The 12,702-nt window shown below is 48.4% G+C and overlaps 2 protein-coding genes across 2 annotated transcripts; both read right to left on the reverse strand.

Annotated features, from left to right (window-relative positions):
* Positions 1-2,732: 2,732 nt before the first annotated feature.
* Positions 2,733-12,348, reverse strand: LOC107158163 (beta-defensin 3). The gene is made up of 3 exons (XM_015504634.2): positions 12,327-12,348; positions 4,453-4,589; positions 2,733-2,943 (listed from the first exon to the last, which is right to left on the reverse strand). Exons 2-3 carry the CDS (start codon positions 4,508-4,510, stop codon positions 2,810-2,812), a joined length of 192 nt encoding a protein of 63 aa, XP_015360120.1. The 5' UTR covers positions 4,511-4,589; positions 12,327-12,348; the 3' UTR covers positions 2,733-2,809.
* LOC107158181 (beta-defensin 103A-like) lies at positions 9,222-12,624 on the reverse strand. The gene is made up of 2 exons (XM_015504648.2): positions 12,327-12,624; positions 9,222-11,795 (listed from the first exon to the last, which is right to left on the reverse strand). The coding sequence occupies exons 1-2, from the start codon at positions 12,457-12,459 to the stop codon at positions 11,650-11,652; spliced, it is 279 nt and encodes a 92-aa protein (XP_015360134.1). The 5' UTR covers positions 12,460-12,624; the 3' UTR covers positions 9,222-11,649.
* Between the last annotated feature and the right edge of the window lie 78 nt (positions 12,625-12,702).

A 12,702-nucleotide genomic window follows, 5' to 3' on the forward strand; every position in this document is an offset into this window, starting at 1 on the left:
ACAGAGAGAGAAAATATTAGAATATACAGAAAATGGCATAAAATACCTGTGAGGGTGTCATGAAAGGAGGAAGGTTGGAGACAGGGTGAACAGCTGTAGGTCCTGAGGAGTAGGCTGGCTGGAGATACTCTAAAACCCACCAAAGTAACAATCAGTATCATCAAAAAAAAAAAAAAACCTGTGAACACCACAACCAGGATACACACTGCTGTGGGTTAGACGTGAGGTGTCCCCCAAAAGTTCATGTGTGAGACTATGCAATAAAGTTGAGAGTGAAATGATTGGGTTGTTAGCGCCTTAACCCAATCAGTGCATTAATCCCCTGATAGGGATTAACTGGGTGGTGATTGTAGGCAGGTGGGGTGTGGCTGGAAGAGGTGGGTCACTGGGGCTGTGCCTCTGTCCTTGTTGAGCTAAGTAGTCTCTGCTTCCTGGTGCCAAGTTCTGAGCCACTTTCCTCCACCATACCCTTCCACCATGATGTTCTGCTTTGTATCGGGCCCAGAGGAATGAAATGGGCTGTCTATGGAAACAGTAAGCCACCAAATAAACCTTTACTCCTTAAAACTGTTCTTGATCACAGTGACAGATAAGTTGACCAAAGGACATCCAAGGGCTGTGGTACCTCGCCTTATCAGTCTGCACATTTGGTTTTTAAACAACTGGAGCAAAGATCAAGAGCTGATTTGGCATGAGTAGCCGGATGAACTTCATAGAAATAATGAATTATCTTCTTTTTTTCCTTCCTCATGACACAGTGAGGTGGGTGTGATTTTCTTCTTTCAGTCCATGGCATAATGGCTTTAGAGTTAGGGGAAGGCATACATGATGGCTTTTTTAGAAAGCAGCCTGCGGTTGCTCCAAACCCTAGGATTCTCCTGTTTCCATATCTAAATCCCCCTCCCCCCTCCAGCTCCCACTCTTCATACATGAAGGCGGATATCCAAATGCTCCTCGGGATTTCCCCTCCGTACTTGGGTCCACTTTATTTCATCCACACTCCTTCCTGCTCTCCTCTCCTGCAGAGCCTTCCATGGTTGGGCCCCCCACTCCCTGGCCGCTGCTCTCCTTCCTCATGCCTTTACCCCAAGCATGACTGAGGATCTCTGGTTGTTTCCAAGATTTCCCAACCACAAACTGTTGAGTGAGAGAAGATTTTGCAAGTATTTTATAGGTAGTTATTGCACAGGAATGTTAAGATGGGAGAAGGGGCTTCAGCCTAGCTGGAGCTCCCCAGCCAGCCGGCCTCCCTTGTCCACCTCCCTCACGTCGCCTCACGCTCGTTCCTTTGGAACCCAAACTACTACTTTCATTTTTAATCTTCATGGCCCAAGCCTCCCTTGGCCCTGATTCTAAGTGGAAATACAAAGAGCCCTTTCATTTTTGGAAATGTAGAGCTATTTAGCTTTTTAATTTTTTCTTGTCTTATACTGCACTCAGGCGTCCCTCCTTACAAGAAAAAATAGTCAGTAAAGTGTTTTCTCAAAAGAGTAGTTTCCATTCCCCTAGAACACAAAAGTGATTGCTTTATGTACTATATTAAACTTCACCTCATCTCTGTGGTCAAAAATACGTACTTTTGAAAACCAGGCAAACAACACATTTATTATAAATAAAAATGTCATAAGTTATCAAAAGTAAATGATTAAAGATGGGACGTGGCTGGCCTGAGATCAAAGTGAGGTGAGTGGGTTTGCAGAGTGAAACTGAAGGTAGATCCTGTCCTGGTTTGATATTTGGATATTGTGTTAATCATGGATTTGGAGCACTGATTTTAGTTTTTTAAAAAACATTTCATCATATTTTGTCTTGAGTGTGGATTTTTTTTTTTGGTACTTAAGTTTCTACCCACAGCAGTGTCTCTCTCATCTCACCTGTTATCAGATGTACCTATCCTGATAAAAATGATTTTACTGTAACAAGGTGTCGTTTCTTTTTTCAATCCTGAGACTGTAGGTATTATTTTGGAATCAAGCTGCATTCACCCAGAATTAGGAGCACATTCAGGGGAGCGTTCAGGTGGAGAAACAGTGGGGCACCCACAGGATCCACCAGCGAGGACCTACCCTGGGCAAGGGTGTCAGGCTCGGCAGTGTCTGGCTGCTGCCCTGTCTTGGTCTCTCCTTTGGACCTTGGCTCCCTCTTCCTCTGTCCCCTGTTTTACTGATGTCATTTCCTGTGTCTCTGGTGAGAACCTGCTTTCCCACTCTTGACCTTATCACCCTCCATCTCCATGGCAGGAAACACTGTCCAACTCAACTGCGCCCTTCTGTTCATAATCACTTATGCAGCAAGGCCTCCCCTCAATGACCAGTGCATAAAAGGACAGACAAAGTCCACACACAGAGACCTGTTGGCCTGAGAGAATTAGAGTGTTACCTGTACGTGCACCAGGCCCAGCTGAGCAAAAGCAGGACCCAAGGGCAGGGTGCGGAGAGCAGAGGTGCAAGGGTGCTGCTCTGGCTTCCAGAGCCAGCGGGTTTGAGTGGGGACAGAGGGATTGGGCTGTTTTCATAGTAGGTCAGGGCATGCAAGGGGAGGGGGGCAGGAAGAGCAAAGCACGCAGTGTCACTGGGGAAGATGGGGGTATCATGAGACAGATGCACTCGGGGTCCCTGGAAAGACACAGAAGCCCCCTGCACTGTCCTGATTGTCAGTATGCAGAGCTTAACAGCGTGTCCCCAGGACATGACTACGGGTCGGTCGGGTCACCATATCACTAGAAGGCAAGGTTCTGAACACATGCTTTAATGTGGCTGGGGTTGGAAGAGGTCTGGTCCACTTCTGTTGCTGTGGTCTCTGGGCCTCCTCACTTTACCCGACAGCATTTGGGCCCTGATATGCCGCAGGTGCCGATCTTCTTCAGATGTCCACGGCAGGCAGCCTTACACAATCCTCCATTCCTGAGGCAGCTGACAGGATTGCTGATATATTTAGGAAAAACTGAAAGAAAACAAAGGGCAAAGGAGTGTCAGCACCGAGGCCCTGTGCTGAAGGACAGGAGCCCACGCCCATCAGCAGAGTGAGTCTGGCAGGTTTCCTTCCTGCCCAGTTCTTCCTCAGGATCACACCACTTGACTCCAGGCTGTTTGAGTCTGTTCTGATCCTCCAGCTGAAATGTTGAGGCTCTGACCTGGGGAGCCTGCTGGGGGCCCCCAGATGGGGTCAGGCAGGCACGCCCGGAAGACCTGGGCCCAGTGGGCACACCACAGTTTGCAGCCTCAGCCTCAGGGAGACTCCATCTGCTTCTACCTAGGCCAGTAGTGTTAGGCTCAGGTAAGGCAGGAAGGTCCCCATTTTCAACCTTTGTTTTCCATGTCAGTTAATTTATTAAGTATCTGAACTGAAGGGAGAAAAAGATGCAGCTCAGAGAGTAGAACTTGTTCAATGAGAACTTGACGCCAAAGTAACTGACAGTTGACAACAAAACAGTAAAAATAAACCTGTGTCCTTGTTTCTAAGATCTAAAACCTGGTCTTACTCTCATGCCTTCTTCCTTCCTTCCACCCTTCCTGATCTATTCCAAGACAGAATACAGCTTTGACCCTGCTCTCTCAGAATCCCGCTGTTCCACTGTAACCCAGAACTCACAAACGGGATTCATAAAATGAGGGGTGTTTTCAACATCATTTCTATCAGATTTGTTGACTCAGATCTTGCCTCATTTTCTTCTCTCTGTCCCTCCTCTCCACCCGCCTCTCTTCCCTGTTCATTCTTTTTTATTCTATTTTCACAGTATCAAGAAAAAAATAAATGTTGGGCACACAGTTGAGAGAGCTACTTCCAAGAGCTGCACCTGCACTGGGCCAGGGCAGCCCTGTATGTCGAAGGGCATGTCGTCCGGGGCCTCCTGTCTGAAAAGACCAGGGCCCAGGAGGTTCCTAAACCACAAACCCACAGAATTAATTTCTGGGATTATCTAGGTACCGAAAAACTCTACTCTTTCATGTAAAGATTTATAAAACGGTGTCCTCTGCTTCCTTCTTTGGCTAAAAGCAAGATATCCGAATTTGATTAAAAAAACAACTAGTGGCCTTAGGGAGGCTTCCCTGGTCTCCGCAGTGCTAGCTCGAGGACCAAGGAAGGGTCTGGATTTACCAGCCGCAGAGCTGCTTGGAAATGGCTGTGAGTGGAACCCTGTGGTTCTTCAACTCCTTTCCAGTTGTAGGAAATGGTCTTGATTCTGTTAAGTAATTCATACAAGCTACTTGGCCAAAAAACTGTGCTTAGAACAGAGAAAGATGAGAGGAAAGGAGAGGAAAGGAGGAGAGGAGATAGAGAATCAAGAGGGAAGAAGAAGGAGAGAGAGAGTAAGAGAAGGAGAAGAGGGGCAGAAACGGGCAGAAGGAGGGAGAGAGGAAGAAAGACCGAAGGGACGGGGTGGAGGATGGGGAAGGAGAGAGACTTCCTGCCTTCTCTGTGTCCCCTCCTCTTCCCCGTGGCCCATCTCACCTGGAGGAGGCAGCAGGAACACCAAGAGGAACGCGAGGAGGAGGAACCGGATCCTCATGGCGAGGCTGGTGGACCCACAGCAGACGCTGCTGAGAGCGCCCAGCGCTTGGCCTTATAAAGGTCCGGGCTCCTGGTTCCTGGAAATTATACAATTTGTTACTGGCTCTGGTCCTTGTAATTGCCGGGATTAAAACGACATCTTTCCTGGTGTGTCAGAGGAATAGCCCTTAGGGAATAAGGCACACCCAGTTGTCCTGATGCAAATCAGGATGTGGGAAACCCCAGGGAATTGTCCTCCACCCTTGGGACCAAGAGCTGCTGCTGCCTACTCCTTTAGGTCCCTGGATGGAGGGGGTCCGGATCTGGGCCTGCCTCACAGGGCACAGATGGGCTTGAGCCCTAGAGGTCACCTGCCTGCTCCATGGAGTGTGAAGTCTACCCACTTTCTGTTTCCTGATAGTCTGTGGACAGTCTGAGGCCACAGTAGGAATGGATTCCACCTCTTTCTATCCATCCCTGGGCATGGTCAGGTCCTATGATGAAATAGAATAGAGTGTGCTGAACCCAGAGTTCCCAGGGGTGGGAAGGAGGGTGTCAGGGCTTCAGGAAGAGACAAGGGAGCCCCATTGTCCCAGGTCATCACAGGACAGTGAGATCCACATGAGACATCTCCTGAAAGTCCCCATCTACCCGGGAAGACGGGCACTGACTCAGGTGGGTGTGTGTTTCACTCCACAGAGGCAGACAGGGAGGACAGCATTGTGTCTGGGCTCTCCCTGGTCCAGGGTGACATGTCAATCCATGCAATGGTCAACGCAGGATGGTTGGCACATCCATCCAAACACTGATCATCTCTCTGCGTTGGGAACGTCTTCGAGCTGTTTTGAAGTGTGGAGTGTGAAGTCTACCCACTTTCTGTTGTTGTCTTCTCCAGCGACTCTCCTGGGAACAGGACACCAGGACTCACTTGTCCTATCTGTATTTTGTCCCTGCTATTTGACCTCTCTCTCTTCCCCTCCCCGTCCCTGTCCCAGCCTCTAGTCACCTCTGTCTTATTCCCTAATTCGAGGTGTTTTGAGAGGACGCTGGTGACAATGCTGTGTTGGCAAGAAGTGATGACTTCCGGATCATGTGAGACGGAGGCCTGGGTTGGGACACTGGTGAAGCCGTGAAGGAGGTCCCATCAATGCTCAGGCTCTGGTCACCACAACAGCACGCCCCTCCTCTGGACTGTGTAGAGAAGCATGTCACTCACTCAACACTCAGAGTATTTCTTCCAGGCTAAGGAAGCGTACGGAAAACACTGAATAAAAAAAAAAATTAAAAAGCTTGAATATGCTTAGCCTGAATTGTTTATTTTTTTAAAAAAATGTTTGATGAGCTGAGAGCAGTGGCGCACACCTGTAATCCCAGTGGCTCAGGAGGGTGAGGATCACGAGTTCAAAGCCAGCTTCAGCAACAATGAGGCACTAAGCAACTCAGTGAGACCCTGTCTCTAAATAAAATACAAAATAGGGCTGGGGATGTGACGCAGTGGTCAAGTGACCCTGAGTTCAATCCCTGGTACCCTCCCAATATATCCATATATATATATTAGATGTATCTCTCTTAGTTTTTTGATGACAAGAGGCAAACATCATGTGTTGGTCAGTTTTCTGTCACTGTGAAAAAATATGTGAGAGACTCAAAAGGAAGAAAGGTTTATTTGACTCACACTTTCAGAGGCTTTGGTCTGTGGTTGATGGCTCCATCGTTTGGGGGACTGTCTTGAGGTGGAATGTCATGGCAGGAAGCCCTTGGCAGTACAAAGCTCACTTCATGGTATCTGAGAAGCAGAGGGGAGGGGCAGGTCCTAATATCTCCTTCAAGGTCATGGCTCCAATGACCTGACTTCTGCTAGACCCCAGCTCCTAAAAGTTCCACCACCTCATAACAGTACATCAGGCTGGGGACCAAGCACATGATGTCTGGGGGACACTTAATTAAGATCCAACTCATAACACATCGTGGTGCAGCACCTGATTCTCTCAGCATGCACTTCTTAAGAACAAGGGAAAATTCTCACCTGAATCCCTATACCATTTACACATGTGAGAGAATAATTCCTAATCTCACTTAGTATCTAATCATTATTTGCATTTCCCCTAGGGGTTTTGTATCTATTGATATTTTTTCCCAGTCTATTTTTAATCTAGAGTCACACATTGAGTTAGATGGTTCCCTCTCTCTCTCTCTGTATTTTTCTTTCTTTTTTGAGCGGCAGTCTTATAGAATGCCATAATACTTAGGAAGGGGCTTCACTGGGCTCTGAGGTTGAGGAAGTTAATGGCTGCCATCTTTTTCCTGTTTGGCATTAATCCTATTCACCCTTTTCTAGTGAGTCATGTGCTTGCAATTATTACAAACATAACTCACTGTCATTTAAAAGTCCACCTGTACAAAAGTGTGATTTCCCACTTGTGTCCCAAGCCCAGAGAACCACCAGTAGCATTTTGTCTGCTTACTTTCTGTTCTGCCTAGATCTCTGTGCAATTGTGAAGACCTACTCGAGAAGGAGGAAAAGTTGATCTGAAGTAGGGAAACCACTGAGAGACACATCACCCTGTGTCCCTGGGGAAGAGTACCCTTCACGGTCTCCAGGACAGCTGCATCAGGGGGTGCTGTGTTCCCACCAGGGGTTCCTGTGACTGACAGCACCTGGTGCCAGATGCCTCCTTTGCGGCTGTGCTGCTCCCTTGGTGATGAAGCTCATTTGATAGAGACCCCAGCTCAGTAAGGCACTCTCAAAGGCAGGATCACTTCCTGGCCTTGACCTGTAAGACCACAGGCCAGCACAAACATGGCTCCCTCACCAAAAGCCAGAGATGGAGCGACTATGGGGCCTGGGGAAGTGTCGAGTTTAGGTGGAGTCTAACTGATTGCTTATCTAAGCTCAAGAAGAAGCCAGGCTGGGTGTGCAATGGTAACCATCCAGCCTGGGCTGAGAAGTACAGTTGTGTCTTGCTCCTTAAAGGAGAGATAAGTGCTGCACCCACAAAGCTCTTCCCTAAACCGAAGGGGGCTCTGAGGCTGTTCCTCCCAGGCAGAGGGGCTCAGGGCCCCAGGAGGGAGTGCAGCTCCATTCCAGTTGGCAGGCTTTCAAAAGCAAAGTCTCTCACCTCTATGACTGGTTGATCTAGATTTATGTTTCAAAATAGCTTCATCTCAACATTGTTACAGCTGTCAGATCCTCTTTACTCCAGCACAGTTGCATTAGCAGATTCTTCTCAAAATTAAAAATAATAATAACAACAACAACGTTGCTCAAAGTATAAATGCTGATGACCTAATAAATGAGTTTTCAGGAAAGCCGGCCAGAAAAATTATATTATCAATCAAGATACTACTTTATTAATATAAAGTAGTATTTGTTGTACTAAAATTACGACACCAAAATATTCTTTTAAATTTTCAGTTTCTGTTATCGTTCCTCTGTAATGGGAGTCCTATTTCATTCTGCAAATTACATTTTTGAAGGAAAACGCTTTACATCCTCCTCTAACATCACTTTCTTTTGTGCATTTTCATTTTGCTCGGAGCTTTGCCAGTTCTATAGCTCTTATGGCCACATTCAGACACAATATGCCATTCATCCCTCCACCGTGCACCTGCCAGGTAGGCACGGCTCAGCTGTACAGATGACAGTCCTGGGACTTGGAAAGGTGAAGGCCCGTGGTCACCTAGCTGCTAAGCCTCAGAGGTGGGATCAGAACTGAAAACCGCCATTCTTCCAAGTCCTCCTACGGACGTGCCTGGTGCACATTAATGAAATCGCCCTGGCGTCCTGACCGCTTCGCCCCTTCCTTCTCCCACAGCCCCTCGGCTAGAGTGACAGCTGCCTGCTGGACGCCAGCCTCCCCTGGTATTGCTGTCATCCTCTCCAGCCTCCTGAGCTGACGGGAGGGCTGAGAGCATGACAGGCCTTCTGAAGGCCAGGAACAACGGTGCGAGGTACTGCCACCTTGTGGCGATTCTTTGTATGTCATGTCAGCCATTCCCATTTTCCTGTTTGCCCCAAGCTGTGTGCAAGCTTCATAAGCACCCCAGGTATATGCACGCCACCAAGGATTTTGTGATTATTTTTTCCTCTTAATGAACCTAATGAGAGTTCTAAAATTTTTATTCATCATCTCAAAGAATAAGCTTCATTTTTATTAAAAATTCTCTTTTGTGCGCCCATTTTCTTCCCACCTGCCTCTATGTGCTTTGTGTTTTAACATCTCATTTCTTAGAGGAAACTTAGACTGTCAACTAGGGAGTTTCTCTCCTTTCTACCTAAAATCACTTAATGCCATGAAATTCCCTCTAAGAAGCACCTCAGCTGCTCTCCCACAGACCTTGGAGTGTCCTGCTTTCCTTTTCGGTCAGTGCAAAATGTTTCCTAATTTCTCTTGTGATTCCTTCTTGAATATTTAGAAGTAAGTTGATTAATTTCCAAATATTTGGGACCTTTTCCAGATATCTTTCTGTTATCAATAGCTTTGTAGGTTCCACTGTGTCCAGACACCATATTTTGTATGGTTTTAAACTGTTCTGCTTTTTGAGACTTGTTTCCTGGCTCAGGGTGGGCCGTACTGGGTGACTTTTAATGCATTCTACTGTTAGTGAGTGGAGTGTCCTATGAATTTCACAAAGGTCACACTGGGTGACACTGTCATTCAAGGCTTCTCTACTGTTATTCTGTCTGTTTTTCCATCCATTACAACGAAAAAAAATGTTGAAATATCCTGTTGCAATTCTTAATTTATTTATTCTCTCATTTCCACAATTTTTCTTAACAATTTCTATTAGATTCTATTAGATGTGTACTGATTATTTGCTTTTTTTTTTTCCTGTGATTTAACCATTTTATCTTTAGAAAAAATACCCTCATTATCTCTGGTAATACACTGCTTGTTCTAAAGTCTGCTCTGATCTGTAATCAATTAACCAATAGATCAACCAATTAACCAATTAAACCAAGATTAATCAATTAACCAATGTTTTCTTTAGATTAATGTTTTTATATGTCTGGTTCTATCCTTTCTGCTTTGACCTAACTTTGTCCTTGTATTTGACATGCACAGTGGGTCTTTATTAGTGCCTACTAATTACACAGCACAATGGGTGTCATTGTGGCCTATTCTTCCTGATGGACATCGTGCCTTTGGCTCTTGTTTCTCACCTGCTGCAATCTCTCCCTTCCTGAGGTGTCTGGAATGTGGGCAGCCTGCTCCTTCCATCTTGCAGAGACTCTCCTCCACGCCTGCATTTCCTGGTGCAGGACTTCCCGGGAGGGATTCCTGTGTCTTTTGGGTGTAGCTGAGATAGTGGGGTCTTTGCTTGGTTTGTGAAGCGCTCCTGCTGGTGTGGAACTGGGGCCACACACGGCTCCTGTGGACCCTGGTAGGAAGCGTGCTTGATCCTCTCTCTGAGCAATGTGTCTTCTCGAGCTGTTTGTAAAATGTTCTTTTTGTCACATTTAAAATACTCCGATTCTGATGTGCTTGGTGTGGCTTTCTTTGTTCATTCTGCTCCTATTTCTTTGAGTCCTCCCTTTGTGGGTCACAGTCTCACCAGAGCTGGACAACAGCAGGCCATTGTTTCCTGTCTCCTCCTCTGGCTTCCTCTGACTCCAAGCACAGCCCGAGGCTGGGCTGGTGAGGTTTGCACTCAGCCCTCTGTTAAGGTTTTCCCAGTCTCTCCTTTTACTCTCACTCTGTTTCACTTTCTCATTTGTTTGTGCTAAAACAGATGCTGGCTTACTGATCCTTACCGTCACACACCATTTGTCCAGCTCAGTATATTTTAATTCAGATGTTTATTTTCATCTCTAGAAGCTCCGGGTTAGAGCAGCTGCAGAGGCTCCCTGGAGAGCTCCACGCAGCTGATGGCATCCCTCAGGGGAGACTGGAGGCCGGTGCTAGTGGGAGCCTGTGTGCCTCCAGCCCTGTGTGTGCCTCCAGCCCTGTGTGTGCCTGGACTTCATCTAAAACCTTGGGTGTTTCTGCTTTCCTGTGGCTGACTGAAGCCCCCTTCCCCAACAGCACCTGTGAGGAAGTTCTGCCCTGCAGAAGGGGTCTTGTGCCCATAGTTATGACCTCAGTCTCCTCCCGGCTGCACTGCTGGGCAGGGTGAGGCCCCCTCCTGGCACCTGCAGGCCCTGCCCAGTAGCAGGTCGGCCAGTCATAAGCTCCTCTTGCTTCCTTCTGCCTGCAGTCACGTCCCCCACTGGATGGTGCCTGTCCTCACCTTCTGTCTGGCCCCTTCTTCTGGACTGTTGGAGGGCACTCAGCAATGCTTCCTGGATGGACGGTGGGTGGGGTGTGGGCTGCTTCAGGGGTCTTCATTCCCCTATCCCTGAGAGCCCAGTAGTCTTGCTGTTCCACCATAGTGCTTAGCATGGGGGACTGGGGTCAGGGAGGACAGATAATCACTCCAGATGCTGGATCCTTAAACAGTGGATCATCCAAAGCTCATGAATGGACGTTGGTCCAGCCAGTGCTGGCCGAGCAGCCCCCATGCTCAGGGCGCTTTACCAACAGTCCTACCACCCGTGTGGGGACCCACAGTGTGCAAATGGACAGGGGGAGACACCGAGCGACCTTCAGAGGCAGCACTCACGTCAGAGCCCGGGGTGCAGCAGGCGGGAGGAGACAGACACGGGCGGCTAGCGTTTGGAGACAGGTGGGAGCAGTGAGCTCATGCCAGTTCTGAGGCCAACAGCTCAGAGGCCTGGGCAGCAGGAAAGCAAAGGGTATACTAAAGGAGGCTCAGGGTCCCCGTCTCTGAGGAGAAACTTTCTGGAAGGATTTGGATTGGTGCCTGAGGGATGCATTAAGGTTTTAGAGGTGGCTTCAGAGAGATGAAGTCCTGGAAAGAAGGACGGTAAAGCCCAGGAGTATGGAGGATGAGGGAGCAAAGGAATGTTCCAGAAAGAGTCCAGTGTTGCCGAGGTCCAAAACCCACGAAAATCAAACACGGTGAAGAAGCTGATGTATTTAATGGAAGGTGTCATTAGCCTCTCTCAGTTGCCTGCTTGGTATCAACTTCCACAAAACCAGAGTGTTTAAAAAAAAAAAATCAAGCTTCTAAATTTTTGAAAAAAAATTTTAATTTGGTTTTAGCTTTATAAACTTGAAGGAGGGATCGCCCCAACATTCTCCTCACGTCTGATCCCTATTTCTTTTTGCGGCAGCATTTCCGACCCCGGAGAGAGCAGCGGCCTATCTGCTCCTCCTTGGGGAGGCAGCCCAGCATGGCGCACCGGCCACCCCGTATTCTGCAATAGTACCTCTGTACTGCGCTGATGATCCCGCTGTGACCTGCAAAGGAAAAATAGAAGGTATAGGCGGCTCTAGGAGGGGTCCTGGGACAAATTCCGGGCTTCAGGAGTTCCTCAGTCACTCGCTGCCTTCCAGGGTTCTATTTCCTTCCTCGCTTGGCTATAAAATTAAGAGTGAAGGGAAGGCGGAGCACAGCAGGCAGTAGTCAATGTCCCCTGGGGGGAAACTGCAGATCTCTGTGCGTGCCGTGTCCTGGGCCGACCCCCTCTGACCACTAAGCTTAGTGAACCAGAAGCCTCTGCTTCTGCTCACAGAACCAGCCCAGGTTTCCTCCCAGGCTGAAATTGAGTAGCACTTTCCCACATCTCCTTACCAGTCCTCCCACCAGGAGGCGGGTGAAGAGGTGCTGTTAGCAGAGGGAGCAGGAGCAGGAGCCTGCTGTGAGGCTGGCCCTGACTGGTCAGCTGCCAAAGACAATTCCCCTGGTCCCACCCAGGGAATGTTGGAGAATGGAGAGGCCTGGATGCGCTGACACTGGTCCTCTCAGCCCCTCTTTCCCACCTGACTTACCTGGAACGGGCATCAGGAACAAGAGGGGCAACACGCCCAGCAGGTACAGGATCCGCATGGCTGACCGGCTTCGCAGCAGGCTGAGGCTGGACTGAAAGGTGCACGGGTTCACGTTTATAAAGAGGTAAGCCATGGCTGCAATTCTTGTAATGTCACAGTGATGACAAGATGACGTACTTCCCGATGTGTCATCTCTCTCTCTCTGCACAGGTCACACCCACTCACCCAGGAGCTGGTACCAGCCTGATAAGCTTGCTATGGACATGGGGACAGCCGCTGTCCTCCAGGCTCAGGGGCCTGGTCATGACTGGCTCGAGCCGGCTGTGGGTACAGGCGGGGCTGGTGTGGGCAGGACCTGTCTTCTCCTGGGAGTGGT

The sequence above is a fragment of the Marmota marmota genome, unplaced genomic scaffold, assembly GCF_001458135.2.
Source record: "Marmota marmota marmota unplaced genomic scaffold, marMar, whole genome shotgun sequence".
Taxonomy (NCBI): domain Eukaryota; kingdom Metazoa; phylum Chordata; class Mammalia; order Rodentia; family Sciuridae; genus Marmota; species Marmota marmota.